The sequence below is a fragment of the Pseudopodoces humilis genome, chromosome 6 (assembly GCF_049639895.1).
Source record: "Pseudopodoces humilis isolate 2021_Gansu_Grassland_sample_001 chromosome 6, ASM4963989v1, whole genome shotgun sequence".
Lineage (NCBI taxonomy): Eukaryota > Metazoa > Chordata > Aves > Passeriformes > Paridae > Pseudopodoces > Pseudopodoces humilis.
The window spans coordinates 21,710,565-21,726,474 of NC_142205.1; the positions used below are offsets into that span (position 1 = coordinate 21,710,565).

Sequence of the window (15,910 nt, forward strand, 5' to 3'; positions counted from 1 at the left end):
AGCCAGATCAATGGGGAAGAAGTACAGCAGTTTTGTAAGCAGAAACCAGGGAGCCTAAATATCATCTGTCACTAAAGAGGCAAACAGTGCTATTCCATGCTTGGCCCTGCTTTTAAGAAAAAACACTCGGTAGTTTACAATCTATTCCATTAAGGTGTGGTGGCTAAGCTTGATATTGTCAAGGGTACTGAGTAATTAAGAAAATGCATATTTGAGCATCTCTGCATGCATTATTAATGTAACATCTTACAAATACATGAATACAAGGAGGTGAAGTAATAAAGTTTCGCTCAGTCTCATTCACCATGTTCAGACATTTCACTGGACTAGGATCAATATACTTTAATGTTGAGTAGTCCAAATGAATTAGGTTTGCCTTATGTGATTGGAATATCATGAATATTTCAACTGTTTGCTCTGAAAGAGCCAGATCACAAAATATATTGGGGGTGGGGGGGCCAGTAGAGGGGGGAAAGAGAAGGATTGGAAGTTCTACACACACAGTATTTATAAAGCTGGCAAAATGAGCGTGGAAGACTGTAGGGATCATCACTGAAATAATAATGTGCTTACTTCATAAATGGCATGTGTGCAGCATGAAGGAACAAATACACAAATTTAGGTATCATAAAATATTTTGTAGAAAAGGAAGACAGAAGCCTGACAGATTAGCAGAGGGTATGTGATCCAAGTGCTCCTGTAAAAAATTTTGCTTTAAAATACATATATGCTTGAAATACTCCAGTAATCTTTTCAAAGTACTTTAGTATAGCTGAGGGCATCAAATTACTCTGGAAGTGGTTTTTTTTCAACGGTATTTCACTCTGGTGAAACAAAATCTCACTGCACCTGAGCAAGTTATGCTCTAATTCACTGCTATCCCTTGTTTGTTTTTTTATTTTGCCCCCAAAAGCCCCTGAAACTTTCCAAACCATTATATATAGTACTTTTCCCTCCAGATATTTAAATATATCCAAAAGTGACTAATTTCTGATATCTCAAAATACATAAAAAAGTCTCTATTTCAAAATCTCTGAAAGAAGTTAAGTACCCTCTGAATAGTCCCAGAACAATTCCCAACCACAAATCTACAGAATAGTATCAAGTAACAGTTTTATTTTTTGCACATAACAGAAATCAAGCAGGGTTATTTACATACTTTACTGGGAATACAACAGCCAGTTCTGGATACAGTAATGGCCAAATTCCATATACAATTAGCATTTCTAATCTTAAGTGAACAGCTTTACAGAGAGGTTACTATGTCCAAAGATGGTTATATACTACATGAAAATGGAATTTCATGTGTAAGAAGTGGTTGCTCTGAATATATTCTATAAGTCAGTACATGTTTTTAACATTTTTATAATATCCAAAGCAAAGGTCCACAAAACAAATTGCTGCCCTTCAAAATGTATTGCACCAAGATGGTTATATTCTAATTTATGAAAAAAAATATTAAAAATAAATTTGGAAGAGAAATGAGAAAATAATGAAGAAATACATACTTTTAAACTAACCTATGAGCATAAAAATGACTGAAATTATTTGAGCCAAACCTGATAAGAGGGATTTGTTCACTGATGCTGCACTCCTGTTACAGCCTGCAGCAAATGTTTACAACCAACTATAACCCATAAAAATAGGATTTGATAATGGAAATGCTGAGAGACCCTTAGCTATAATGGCTCTAGCATGTACTGCTGTAAATTCATATTGCACAACTCTTTTTTTCTAGGCATTCATTTTTGTTTGTTTCCATAAATAAATCATATATGCACTGATACTGATTCCACATATTACAGCTGTACGTTGATAAAGCATTCAATTAGAAGGCATACTAACTTCCTTGCTACAATTTACATTTGTAATCTCTATCAATACCTGGCTGAAAATACTGCATAGGACAGCAAACCACGTATTTCCTTTGATCGCAGCATCATTTCCCAGGCATCGTTCATTGTCTCTTTGTCAATTTTTTATCAAGTGGTGACTCAGAGTTGTCTGAGAGCATACAGGCTGTAAGAGCTGCTAGTGAGACTTGAGAAATGTTCAGACAAATTAATCTTCAGGAAGGATGGGGGAGGAGGCAGAAGAGTTGGGAAAATAAGTCTTCTCATTTTGATATTTGAAAAAGCCACTGCCCAACAATTTCTGTTGTTCTTACAAAGTTTAGAGTTCTATCCAGTTTCACTTTATGAGCTTAAACCATGTGGATTCCAGAAATATCTCTCATAATAAGTTATATTTCACAAACAGAATTTATCAACAGTGATTACACGGCTCTTTGGCAATTTTTAGAAACACACATCTTCTACTTACCCTCTTTATCCACACGGAAAACGAAAGTCCTGTGGGATGTGACAACTTCAAACTTATTCTCCCCATGAACTCTTACTGTTGCTATTGCAGAGAGCAGTATTATTCCTTTTGAGAACACTTCCTGTAATAAAAAGGCAGTCAAAATATTTAATTCTCATGAACTTTAAATTTCTCTGATGAAATACTATTTGTCGTGATGTTCAGGAAGTTCACCGCACTTAATATAACTTGAATAAGTGAACCCCTTCACTACTAATCTATCATCAACTTCACTGTTCTGGATCTATGCACATCTACTACTTTCTAAAATAGAGTAAAATCCCATGATGAGATAGACTGTGCATATTTGAGATTCAACTTCATAAATTCTCACGGCATTAATATTGCAAAACATCACACCTTAATTTACAATTTTATGCCAAAGTAAATTACATTTACTATCTCACAGAAAAAAAAATTAAAATATATAATTATTATACTTTTATTATATAATCAGACATGGGAGAAATATTATACTTTCTCCAGGCAGAGCATTCCAAACAGTTTTTCTGTTCCCCCCATACCTTGCCACTTCAGTGGGTAGTCAGTAAGAAAAGTAAATTCATTGATTTTATCCCTAAGTTTGAACACAAAGACGCCCATCACTGGAAAAATACAGTGTCCTGTCAGTGCTAACAAGAATGCTCTAGCTTGGATCAGGTACATGTTTTTCTGCTATATGTGTGTGCTGTTTTTGGCTGGGATACAGTTAATTCCCCTCACAGTGGCCGGTCTGGGGCTATGTTTGATGATAGAACACAGGGATGTTTCAGCTACTGCTGAGCAGTGCTAACACAGAGCCAAAGCCTTTTCTGCTCCTCACCCCATCACACCCCTGAGGAGGCTGGGGGTGCACAAGAAGATGGGAGGTGATACAGCCTGGACAGCTGACCCCCGCAGACCTGAGGGATATCCATACCATGTGGCATCAGGAATGTAAAGCTGGGGGATATTCACAGTGATGGAGTTTGTCTTCTCAAGTAACCATTATGCATCCCCTGCTCTCCTGGGGATGGCCAAACACCTGCCAGCCCATGAGAAGTGCTGGATAAATTCCTAGGTCTGCTTGTGCACAGCTTTTGCTTTACTTCCTAAAGTGTCTCTATCTCAACCCACAAGTTCTCCTGTTTATTCTTCTGATTCTTCTCTCCATCCTGACTGGGGGATGAGTGACTGGGTGTGGGGCATGGTTGCTGGCTGAGGTTAAACCACAATAATTTGGGGTCAGCAGATTTTCCCAATATGTTTAAATTTCTAACTAGGTATTAGGACAACTAAATAGAACACAAATGCAAGATAGGAAAAAATAACTGCCACAAGTACTTCTTTCAAGGAGCTCACCTTTTAACATAATTAACCCAAGGGCTTGGGGTGGGGGTTGGCAGGAAGAAAAGCTGAAGCAGACGTGCACTTCAGAAATCCATCTGCATTATTTCTGGATTCCTGAGTTAATGCTGTTCTTGTCTCCACTATGCTTTTATCAATTCATTTTCTGACCAAGACAACTCAGACATACTGATAAAATTTATGATTCAGACACAGTAATAGTCCAAGAGTTAGCTCCCCATAAAGAAATTGTGCCATAATAACTTCCCTCACAAAGTATAAATTATCATAACAGACTTCATACAAGCACTCGAGGAAGATTGTGAATGTGAAGCAGGAAGGATATACTGGATCATTTTTTTATTTACTGAGTTTAATATACTAATGTTGTTTCACTTGGAGGTACTAATACATGTCAGTGAAGGCAGTTTAGCAGATAAATAAATAGAAATATTGTAATACAGCAGAAGCAAGCATGTTACTATAGTTACACACAAGGAATAAACAGAATGACCACTGAATTTATAGAATTGCATCGCTATTTTCATTATGGCTGTATTTGTTAAAATATGTTAAAAACATATTTTCAAATGAGGTTGAATATAAAGTTAACTACTGATCCTTCAATGGTAAAACAAAATTTTTACATATACAGTTCTGTAGGTGTTCATTTATAAGTATGCTACGGTGTTTGCAGGCATCTACTGGCTGTATTTGGTACTACTGCAAGAGAATAACAGACTGCTACAAGTTACAACTATTTTATTTCATTTGCTCAAAAAAAAAAAGCCGATTTCCTTTTAAGCTGAGCATAGTTTTGCTTTGTTATTTAAACAATCATCCATCATCCTTTTTAAAGGTTTGTTCTCCAAGGCATACATATTTTCAAATACAGTTTAAACAATAATAATTTATCAATCTATCTTTCCTGTGTAGCAGTTTTCCTTTCATGTGCAAAAATAATGCCTGTTAAAAAGCTCTTGTAGATCAAGACACAATATCTCTCTCTTTGAAATACTCCAGACTATAAATTAGGTGAATTATTTAAGAATATAGAAAACAAAGCCAAACAAACATAGCCAATTTATTCTGTTACTGAGTGGTGTAAACTAGTTTTAGAGCTGCTAAGAATTCTCTGACAAAACATTTTCTAGCAGGGAAAGCAAACTGTTTGGGTGGGGTTTTTTTTTATATCAGCTGGTTCAACAGAAATTTTATCTTCAAATAAAGCCCTATGTCACTCCTTGACGGTTGTGATTCAGAGATGAGCTAATGGATCCTGGAAAATACCGTTTTGGACTACTTTGACAACAGGTTAAGTATGACCTATTTCAAGAATGACAGCGATTCACTTGTTTTGCAGCAAATTCTTTTCTTTGTAACTTGTATCGTGACACAACAAAATAATGAAGTTTTCCACTTGAAGAGTGAAATATTTTTCCTAAGTCACTAATAGATTTATCAGGGATGCTAAGCTGTTTTAAATAAAAACTTTCAACATAACCAGCAATCTTTGTCTTACTATAAAGTGCATGGTAAAACACCACAGCTCTGCCAAAAGTAGAAAGAAATTTGAAACAAAACTTGTGCATATAGGGTAGCTGAAAAAAAATCTCAAATTCTACCTTCACCTCTTCAGTTAACCACACTCTGTTGAGACAAAGCCACATGGGATGTTGATCTGATTACATCAGCTTTCTCAGGATTAGAAACACAGAAGAAATGAGAGCAACACAGATTCAACCCAAAACCTTCCCTAGGTCAGATGCTGTTCATTAAAAACTGAAACTTTTTTTCATGTATGCAGATACAAAGAAGAGATCTCTATCATGTAGAAGTGATGTACACAACTAAAACAGGGTTAGAGAAAGATTTATAAAATTGGTGTTTAAATCATTCAAAGCATTCATAAGGGCACTTCCAGGAATGTTTCACATATTCTCTGTGTCTTCCCTCTATAGTCCCCAGTTATTTCACTCATCATTAGCCATGTAGTACACTTCCCCTTCTTGAGAACCTCACTTCTCTCTAGTTCCTAATTTGAATGACAAATAGAACTATTTAATATTGGTAGTGTTTCTGGGTAAAATAAACAGTTCCATTCCACTGAGCCTAACCTTCTCTGCTTGTAGTACGAAGAAAAATATCAAGCATGAATTGATTTCCTTCTGAGAACTACTTTTAATTGATACATGAAATCAAAAGTATAGTTTCTTTATAACATGCCTGTCTGTGTAGGAACATCCTAAGCCAAACACAGATTAGAACAGACAGAACTTGCCATGAAGTTCTAAAATTAAAACAACAACTTTCCCACTTAAATATATAAGTGGCCAGCCATGTAGGTAGGAAGGGGGACATGCAAGGTGCTCAGGCTGCATGCAGGTCTTGATAGGTCTGCAAATAATGTCAAGGTAACAACACACAAGCTACAGCAGGAAAATGCTGGTATCTATCTCACATGAAATACAAACACCTGTAGGTGTGGAGACAGTGATCCAACAGAGACCACAGCACAAAAACTCATTTTCCTGAGTGACACCGCTGCTCATTCAGCACAATCCCACTGGGCACTAAGAAATACTGGTACCCAACTGTATTTTCCTCCTACCTGCAAGCTAATTTAAGTTTCACCAAATCCTCATTTCCCAGAATCTGCTTCAGGCCTTGCAGTTCACAGATATAACATTTCATCACATATGTGACTCAACAAGTTAACAAGTCAGACGCCCAGATTTGGTCAAACAGTATACACAGAGAACAAGCAGCATCTTCAATACCCAGAGTGACGCTTGGACTCAGATTCCAGGAAAAGCAAGGCAAAGAGGCTTAAATACAGGTGTCTGCCAAGCTGCTGATAGTCTAACCTACCACACAGACCTTTTAAATAGAGGATGCAGAGCTGGTAGCTTACTATGCATCCCGTGACACACTAAACATTCATTTCAGCAGAAGGGAAGACTTTTGGAATCTCTTATGACAAACAGATGCATAAAAAGTGCTATTCTAGCATAACTGACCTCCAAGTAACATTTTTAGTGATTTTTAAAAAGAAGAAAAAAATAAAAATAAATTCCCAGTGCAGATACAAGACTTTAAATTCTATATTAGCATTTCTTTCCCTAATTATGCTACAGATAGTGTTAGGAACATCCCACTGCTGTATTTTTTCAAGTCTTTCTTAATTATCAACCCTGCTTTTCTGCTCCTCTGAAGCCATGGGATCAATTCTGCAAAGGGGTACCATTTTTTGTCACCACAATCCAAACGTTATTCTCCTTATTCTATTGTTCACTTCACTTACAAAATCATGTCTTCTACTGAAAGTGAAGCAAAGAAAGTTAAAACAATTGTTTCAAGTTTGTAATCATTAGGCACAGTATAAATGTAAATAATTTTTGATCTTGTTCTTTGTTCCCCAGCCCCTCAGAAAATTAAGTCTCATCCTACTTCAGATCTTACATCCCCACCCCATCATAAGGCATCTATAGGTCTCTTACCACCAATCAACATACTATTTCAGAACTTTTACCTAAAACTGTATTTTCTTCCTAATGTAATATGCATCTTCAACAGGAAATTATTTACAGCATTTAAAATAACACATATGCATATGGAAGGGAACTTCAACTTCCCTTAACATGTAGATCTTACAGTCATCTATCACTTTTAAGTCTAAGAAGGTCTTCACTACCTCCAAGAGGAAAAATTAATTAGTAAACCACAGAGCAAAAAAAGTAAATAAATTTTGTAGTGCTCTGAAAGGTAATTACATGGAATTACAAGAGAATTACAAGGAATATAAGCTTTGTTGAAAACCATGATTTAAAAATGCATTTTTGTATCACATATAAGAAGTGAATTACTTTAATCAAAGCAGCTCATGACTCTGCAAATGTTTCAGCAAGATTCAATCCTCAGGTACCGAAACAAAAACAGCCATGTACACTGTAGTACTGCGCTGTTTTTGAACACTCCCATTCAAACCTAACCTGGTTCCATGACATGAGATTATTCAGAGAAGATAAACAGGAAAAAGACATTTTTAATCAAAGAGTCAACAAGCATATAGGTTTGGGTTGGGGGTTTTTTTAATGGTCTTCCATGCTACTTTTTAATTTCTCTCTGACAATCTCCAGCATGCTAGGTTCCCATGACAAGACACTTTGCAAAAACCATCAAAAGAACATCTCTCAAAAGTGTTTAGTATGATCCTGTTCTGTTCTGAAGACAGCAGTGTCAGTGTCTCACTAAATTAAAAAAAAAAATATCTGAGGATATCCCCCTGGAAAGGTAATACAAGCCCTTCTAGGAAACGAAAGGACGAACAATACATGAAGACAAGGACACCCTAAAATATTTAATTACATCTCACTCTAGTATTTTATAATTGAAAATTAACTTAAGATGCATATTCATTTGTAATTATTCAATAAATTCTTTATAGTACCTTCTGTATTACACAGATGCATTTTGTTCCAAGTCCAAATATGGCCAAAACATATCCCTTACCTTTTCATTGTTGTAATAAGAAATGCTCTCTCCATCAAATTTGACCCAGCGCTTCTGAAACACACGTTTGCTGTGAACCAAAAATTAACAAAATTAATGTACAGCTAACACTGGTTTTAAGAATGTCTCAATCACAACTTATGGAAAGGTCAAGTCTTGTTTACCTTTTTGTTCAAATGAATATTATGAACATAGAACATTACTTTAAGTGCTACAAGCTCTATTAAGATACTTTCCAAAAATGAAAGCTGAGAATATCAAATGACCATCTCACTGTCATGCTTACGACAGGGACATCTCTGTTCACAGGCTTTGGTACCTCCAGTCATTCAATGTCAACATATCTCCCCAAGACTCTGTTTTCTGGCCAATGAATCAATAGCAGCACACCTCATCTCCCAACAAGTACAACATGAAATTTTATTTTCAATGTGTGTTATCTACTGGACACCATTAATGAGAAACTTCTAGTGCACCATTAACTCAAGCCCCATAAAGACCTTCTAAAAATATATTTTTACATCAACCTGAAGTAGTCCATTACACTCATTAAAAATGTTGACAACTTGTTAGTTATCATCTATAAATGTCTCAGTTCTAAAATCTATTAAACATGTTAATTAAGCAAGAACAAGACCCCAGTAATATCTTTTCCCAACATTATTTCCTTTCCTTTTAACTGAGTGCTCTGCTTTAGGATTAGTAGACTGCGATAGCTTATAAAAACTTTAATCAAATAGCAGCTCAGGCTTAATTAACTTGAATTATATGACTACAATAAATCATCATTTTTCATAACCTGGAAAGGTCAATGTACCATTTATTTTGCATTAAAATGTCAATAAACTTCAAGATTACACAGGGGTGAGTGAACCTAAGCTCCACACACAATGTGAGCAAACTGAATGGCCATACAATTTCTAGAGAATTAACTAAAAAAAGAGACGCCATACTTTCATGGCATGATTTGTAGCAATTTAAGGAAACAGTATATATTTTTTTCCCAAGGAGTCACAAATCGCTGGGTGTAAACTGGAGCTTTATTAAAAGAATGGGAGGTGTAGAACAGAATGAAATACTCTGTTGGTGGGAAGTGAAAAAATATGACAAGAGTTTCAATAGTTTGAAAAAACAAATCCTTTTCTAAATTTGGTTGGGTTTTTTTAATTCTTCAGATGTTTGAGAAATGGTATTGTAAGAAAAAGAAATAAAAATGTATCAAACACTGAATCACCCCTGAGAAAAAGTCCTTGAAATACAGCTCTGGAGTGTCACTGGATCAAGGCTCATGACAGTGCAACTGTTCTACTCCGTACTAAGCACTACTAATTTTGTGGTTAACTCATTATCTTTTCCAAATAATTCTCACACTGCACACTTTCTTGAAGTTTTCATAGCTTGTTCTCAACTCTATTCCTTCAAATAGAGCAAGACAAGCCAGCTGGAATCAAGAACTATACTTTTCATCACTCTGCTAGCTAACTGGCAAAAGTGTTGTTTAAAAAAAAAATCCTGTAAGTAAAATAAAACAAAAGTTACAAGCAACTGCAGCTCTCCAAGAAGTCAGTACCCTAATAATTCTGTGAAAAAAAAAAAAGAATGAAAGAAAGAAAAACAGTTTAACGATAACTGGAGTTTAAGATCAGTTAAAATAAAACAAAAAACCTATAACAGAAATTAAGATTTGTTGTTGTCATCTGTTGCTGTCATCTAACTTCCAAATGTGACAGAGAGAATTCATTTTCTATTGTGGTCCCTTCTCTTCATTATTTGGAATATTAAGACTTGAGTTGAGATTTCTCACATCAAATTTTAGATACAAAAATAAATTTAACTAGAAGGAATTCACCCCAGGTGAATTCTAAGCTCACAGCTCAAGTAACACAGACAGAAAGCAACAGGGCCTCCAGTCACACCAATCATTAAGTATAATCCATGATCAAATTAGTAAAGTAGTATTTCAGAATCAGAGTTTGTTCTCACTTACTTTGTGGCCCACAAAAAATGAGCAAAAATGTAGCAACTGGAAATACTGGTACAAATTCATCCTGTATTTTCCCACTATAGCTCATGAGTGGTGATCAACAATTTTAAGAAAAATATTTTTCCTGAGAGCATCTCCTAAAGAAACTTTAGGATAGGTAACATCACTAAAAACATTTAAATTCACGGAAGCTTGATGCTCTTTCAATGAAAACAATTCCCCTTCCACTACGAATATTAAGCAGTCACTAAATACAAACTTACTATCTTTCATGCAAACATACATTGTCATGATTACACAATACCCACTGCAAATACCATACCCTTGAGGGGATAATTTATCCAGCCATCCTGCTTTAACCTTCTTTACTGATGGTCCGTAAAAGCAAGCATATGGTGTTATCGATTCATTTCCAATCAAAGTTCTATCTTCACCAAATTGCCAAAAATTCATTTGTTCACTGGCCAAGCGATCAGAGTTTCCACTTTGTATCTTACTGCATGATGCTGAGTGTGTTTTGGTTTTATTTTTCTTTTTCTTTAATGATAAAGAATGTTGTTCCACAATAGAATATACAGATTCACTTTCAGATTCTTCTGGTGTTAATGGTGGGTCTTTCTGAGACAAGAATTCATTTTTTGCAAATTCTTTTGTCTTCTCCTTCTGATTATTACAGTAACTGTAAAGACAAAGAGAATTTTCTCTTAAAATTTATTACTACAATGCACAAATACATGAAATTAGCAATTAGAACAAATACTTGTACAATATGTTCATAACTTGTATAATCACATGTGATTACCACAGACATGCTAAACACAATCTACCTTACAACTATGACCATCCTGAATCCTACTTTCTCCATTCTACAGGAACAGTACCAAAATAACACTCCTTTGGAAGCCTGAACAGAAATTTAAAATTAAAATCTCCTTCCTCAGAAAACTAGCTTTGCTGTTTTGAACACTTGTTGACTTGCAATGTCACCTCTTTTCCCTCTCCCACCCCAACAGGAGCCTGGTGCAGACTGAATAACTAAGAAGCATATTAGCTCCTACTTCTTCAAACTGGCCACTGTCTCATGACAGGAGTGGTGAATGTGTTTTAGTTTTGTCTTTGTTTGGTTGCTTTTTTTCTAATGACAACCTAAATTATGAGAGCATTCAGATACAGTTAGCTATGAGACATACAAAAATAGAACTTGGTCTCCCTTATTCTGACTAGGGAAAATATGGATACTCTCCAAATCCACAAGATATTCTGAAAGCTGGTTTAAACAGTCTCAGAAGAGCCACAGTGCCCAGATTTGCCTCATATAGGATGGAGTAAAACCTCTAATAGAAGAAAAGATATATAGTCATGGCTGTGCCCTCAGAGCTAGAGATCCATCTGTGACATCAGTAAATAACATTTTCTTCTTTACAATTTGACTTTCTCAGTACTTCTTATTTAATACCATAGATTCTTGGAAGAATATTCTTCATTCTTTCCTAAATGCAATTTATTTTCACAAGCCAGGAATTCATCTCCATGAAGTTCCTAGAAAAGAAATATATTGTAACTAACATTTGTACTGAAGGAGTAAGTGATATTTAAATTACTGTAGATATAAATCACACACAAAGAGCCTAACTAGAAAAGCTGTTCTTTCCCACATTTTCAAACATGAAGTTGAAAGATGATTTTTGTATTTTAAGCAATGTTATTTTCAACACTTAAGCATGGCCCAAAACAAATGATACAAATAAATCAGATAAAGAAATTCAGTGTATAGAAATACTACTCCTCTGACTTTTCTCAAGGCATCACTGACACCCTGGTTTTGGCAGGGATAGAGTTAATTTTCTTCCCAGCAGCTGGTACTGTTTTGCATTTGAGAATGAGAATAATGTTGATAACACACTGATGTTGCTGGGTACAACTTACTCTAAGTCAAGGACTTTTTAGTTTCCCATGCTCTGCCAGCGAGCACATGCACAGGAGGGTGCATGGCCAGGACAGCTGACCCAAACTGGCCAAAGGGATGTTCAATACCACAGAGCATCATGCTCTCTCCTTTCCACTAGAGTTACTATCAGTATTAGTATTATTATTGTATTTTGCTTTGTTGCAATTATTAAACTGGTCTTATTCCACCATCTAAGAGGTTACTTGTTTTCCAGTTCTCCTCACTGCAGTGGGAGTGAGCAAGCAGCTGTGTTCTAGTTACCAGCTGGGGTTAAACCACAATAACTGAAGAGTTTTTAAGCTCAAAAGCCACACGTTACATGCAGTTAAAGTACCATTTATGATTTGCGACTGCTAGCCTCTCTTTCATAACAGTATTTCTTCTTGGAATAAATGTACATCCTTCATAGAACACTAAACATAAAATAATGGCAAATTCAAAATCCTGAAGCAACACTGTACTCAGCCATACTGAATGTATCTTGTTGTTTTGGGGTTTTTTTTTGCCAAGATCTTCTTCCTAAAAGGCTCATCTATTAACTTTTGCTTAGAAATCTTTATCATAAACTGCTCACAGTGCACAAAATGTCAAGGTTAACACTGCTCATGAACATTACATTTCACACTTCCTAAACACAATCTAACAATCATATCACACTATTAAGCTTTTCAACATGTCTTTCTTCCTTCAAAAAAAAACAAGAAAAAAACTAAAACTAACATCTTCATGCTTTCTGATAGAAGTGTTTTAATTAACTCATTTAAGCTTTTATGTGTATGTAATGAAGCTGAACAATGGCAGAAACAAAGTGGATAGGCTTTTATAACATTGCCATTTGTTTCCTGAGTAGCAGCATCTTGTACTTGAGGACCATACCTTGGCAACACAAAAAGGCAAGACTAAAAAAAGGACAGTTCAAAGCAGAGGAAGTGTGCAGCAAAAATGTAGAAATCACACAGTCTGATGCTAGGATAAACCTAGGTGAACTGTTTGTCTTCCTCTGCCAACCAGACCTATTATAAAAATAAAAATCCACCAAAATATAACCTCCCCCCACATCACAGTACTATGCTGTAGCATAGTAACACCAACACAAACTCCCCCACACATCAATAATACCAATCAACCAAACCCTACAAAAGCAAAAAGCATCAGTATACCTTGTAAACAAATTAAATAGAAAATTGCAAAATAATCTATCCATTGCTTATCAAATACTTCCTTTCCCTCGAATCTCCCCAATGAAGGGGAAATAGCCACACTTCTGCACAATAGTCTAAGATGGTGCATGGAACATCTTTAGAGTAAAAATAATCAGTATCCTTTATCTTCATTTGTTTATGAGCAAACAATTGCAAACCATATCCCCTGAAGCTACATGGTAGGACCTCTTCCTGACTGTCATGACCCACTACAATAACAGCATGATGTCCTGCTTGTGCTCACTTCATAATCTTCAGTACCTGAGCAAGTGAATTCAGCGAGCCAGGTAACTTCCAAGCAACAACTAAAAAAAGCATTTCTCTTGTCAGTAGAATTTAAAATGTAAAAGTTGACAAATGAAGACAGGTTGTGGGTAAAGGAAGTTCTATTTGCTCACAGAAGTCTATTTCAAATAAATTAAAACCCAAGCATTTGCACTGTCCTCTTTACATGAATACCTTACAAGATGCTCAGGCTCAATGTAAGACAAAAGCCCCACCTCCTGCAAGTCTCTGAGTTATTATACAAAGACAGCAGCATTTTCTCATGTAGACACATTTATAGAGGGAAATGTTTCTTCTACATAGATACTGCTCTTATGCATAGGAAGCACCTATTTTTAAGGAAGAAATATGGCTTCTGGATCCCAGATAGAAGGAATTCCAGATGGAATTGCCTACTCTCAGGCCTGTATAAAAACCCTCTACTTTTAATCAGAAAGTAATTCAGATACATTTCTGGTTTTAGCTTTTTCTAACAGGTAGTCTTTCTGATTTCAACAGCAAGACAGGAAGCCTGAACACTAAAAGACTGCACGAAGGGTATCAGGACTGAGCTTACATTAAATGAAGATTCAAAGCCATTGAGGAGAGGCATCTTCCTTGGGAGATACCAGCTAAGTCTATTAAAGGTAATGTCACACAGTTGTCAGGTTGATTCTTGAATCATGGTCTGGCAACACAACTTTGAAATAGGTCCATGAAGATAAATTCCTCCTTTTAAAATACTAAGGCTTCTCATGTTCAAGTGGTAAAGCTTGCCATGTGGCCAGCCTTCCACATCATGCTCAGGAGCTCACACCATTTACCAAGCTCAGATTGCATGTTTAATTTAGTCTGTCTACAGCAAGAAATAAAGCCAGTACTTCACTCGTGAGGCCTAAACTCATTAGAATTCAGCCTTCCTCTGAAAGATTTCTAATATACTTGACTTTTTTAGTTAGATACAACAATAAAACATTTGGAAGACACTTGGATTTTTGCATTATTTTTAAATCAGTATTAAAAAAAACAAGTTCCTTCTTCAGGTTGCCCTTCAGGTTTCTGTTCCAATTTATCTTTCTTCCTGACCCAAATCAAAGGCATATTTTTTTTATAACCTTCATTCCCCTTCCAGTCTGTAGTGACTCATTACCTATTTCTACAGGCACTCCCTTCATAAAAGCCTAGAGAAGCCTTTTCTTTACACCAATGAAACAAAAAGAAGGGTGATGGCTAACATACAAGCCCTTAGAAAAAATCTCAGTCAGTAAGTGTAACAACTTGACACCTCTTATTCTATAAGGACAAACTATACTCTCATGACTTAACATGAAGCAGCAGTAACAACCTCTAAAATCTCAAATACTTCACCGTGTTATCTAAATAGTCTTATTTCTTCCTAGGATATTTGTGCTGAAAAAAATATGAAGGTGAAATGTATCTCAAGATGTTTGTTTTATAGTTCTTGTTTATGACCTTTGTCCAAAATTAAGTGCTAATGGAACTAAAGTCAGCTACGAAGTTTCCAACAGGCATGTAATAAACATAATATAAGAAACTGTTCACATACATGAAAGTGATATTAAAATCCAAATCTTCAGATCTGGTAAAGGATGTTAAAATACACTGCATTAACCATGATTCTACAACCAGCAAAATAGCAATTTAGTTTCAAGAAGCTGATTCAGTTTAACAGCATGGTATTTTTGTACTTTGTGCCTTTGTAAGATAAGAAAGAGTGCTGACAACCTTACTGGGTATGCTTTTTCATAAACAACCATTTCAATGAAATGCACAGAATAATGCTAAGAAGTGACAAGAGGGCTAGGAAATGTTTTTTAGAAAATCAGCTTAAACCACTGAAGTAATTATAAAGAAGTTAAATTTTGAATTTTTAAAGACATTGGCACAGACAACAATAACTAGCACAGACAAGACACTGCATTCAAGGAAAGAAAGCTAACACTCAAAAGTCAGCTTTGCATGCACATAGTAAGAACAAGAAGGAAAGACAAGGTAGGATTTTATGTGTACTGTGTGAAAAAGTCAACGACAAAAAAAAAAAAGGCATAGTATACTTCCAAAAGGAAGTATTTATCAAAAAGATATTACTTTTATTCCTATAAAACTACTCTCATTAGAAGATGGAATTTGAACCATTTACTCTTATCGATCAATTCTTAAGAAATTAGAATGGGAGAAAGAAAAACCCTAGACATACATTTGAGTAGTTTTTAATTTAGTCAATAGTTTACAATAGTTTAAAAAAGAAACTTTATATTGAAGACCAGGAGAAGAGTTTTCTGTTATCTTTAA

At 35.5% G+C, this 15,910-nt stretch overlaps 1 protein-coding gene across 6 annotated transcripts in view; it reads right to left on the bottom strand.

Moving 5' to 3' along the window:
* Nucleotides 1–15,910, bottom strand: part of ARAP2 (ArfGAP with RhoGAP domain, ankyrin repeat and PH domain 2) — a 116,962-nt gene that overhangs the window by 86,265 nt on the left and 14,787 nt on the right. For all 6 annotated transcript variants that reach the window (XR_015772707.1, XM_088056695.1, XM_088056694.1 and 3 more), the window contains 4 exons: nt 11,640–11,722; nt 10,506–10,862; nt 8,200–8,269; nt 2,323–2,443 (listed from right to left, as the gene is read on the bottom strand). Coding sequence is in view for 5 of the 6 variants with exons in the window: in XM_088056695.1 (XP_087912821.1) it covers nt 2,323–2,443; nt 8,200–8,269; nt 10,506–10,862; nt 11,640–11,722 (631 nt within the window). In the remaining variant the exon portion in view is untranslated. The remainder of the gene's footprint in view (nt 1–2,322; nt 2,444–8,199; nt 8,270–10,505; nt 10,863–11,639; nt 11,723–15,910) is intronic.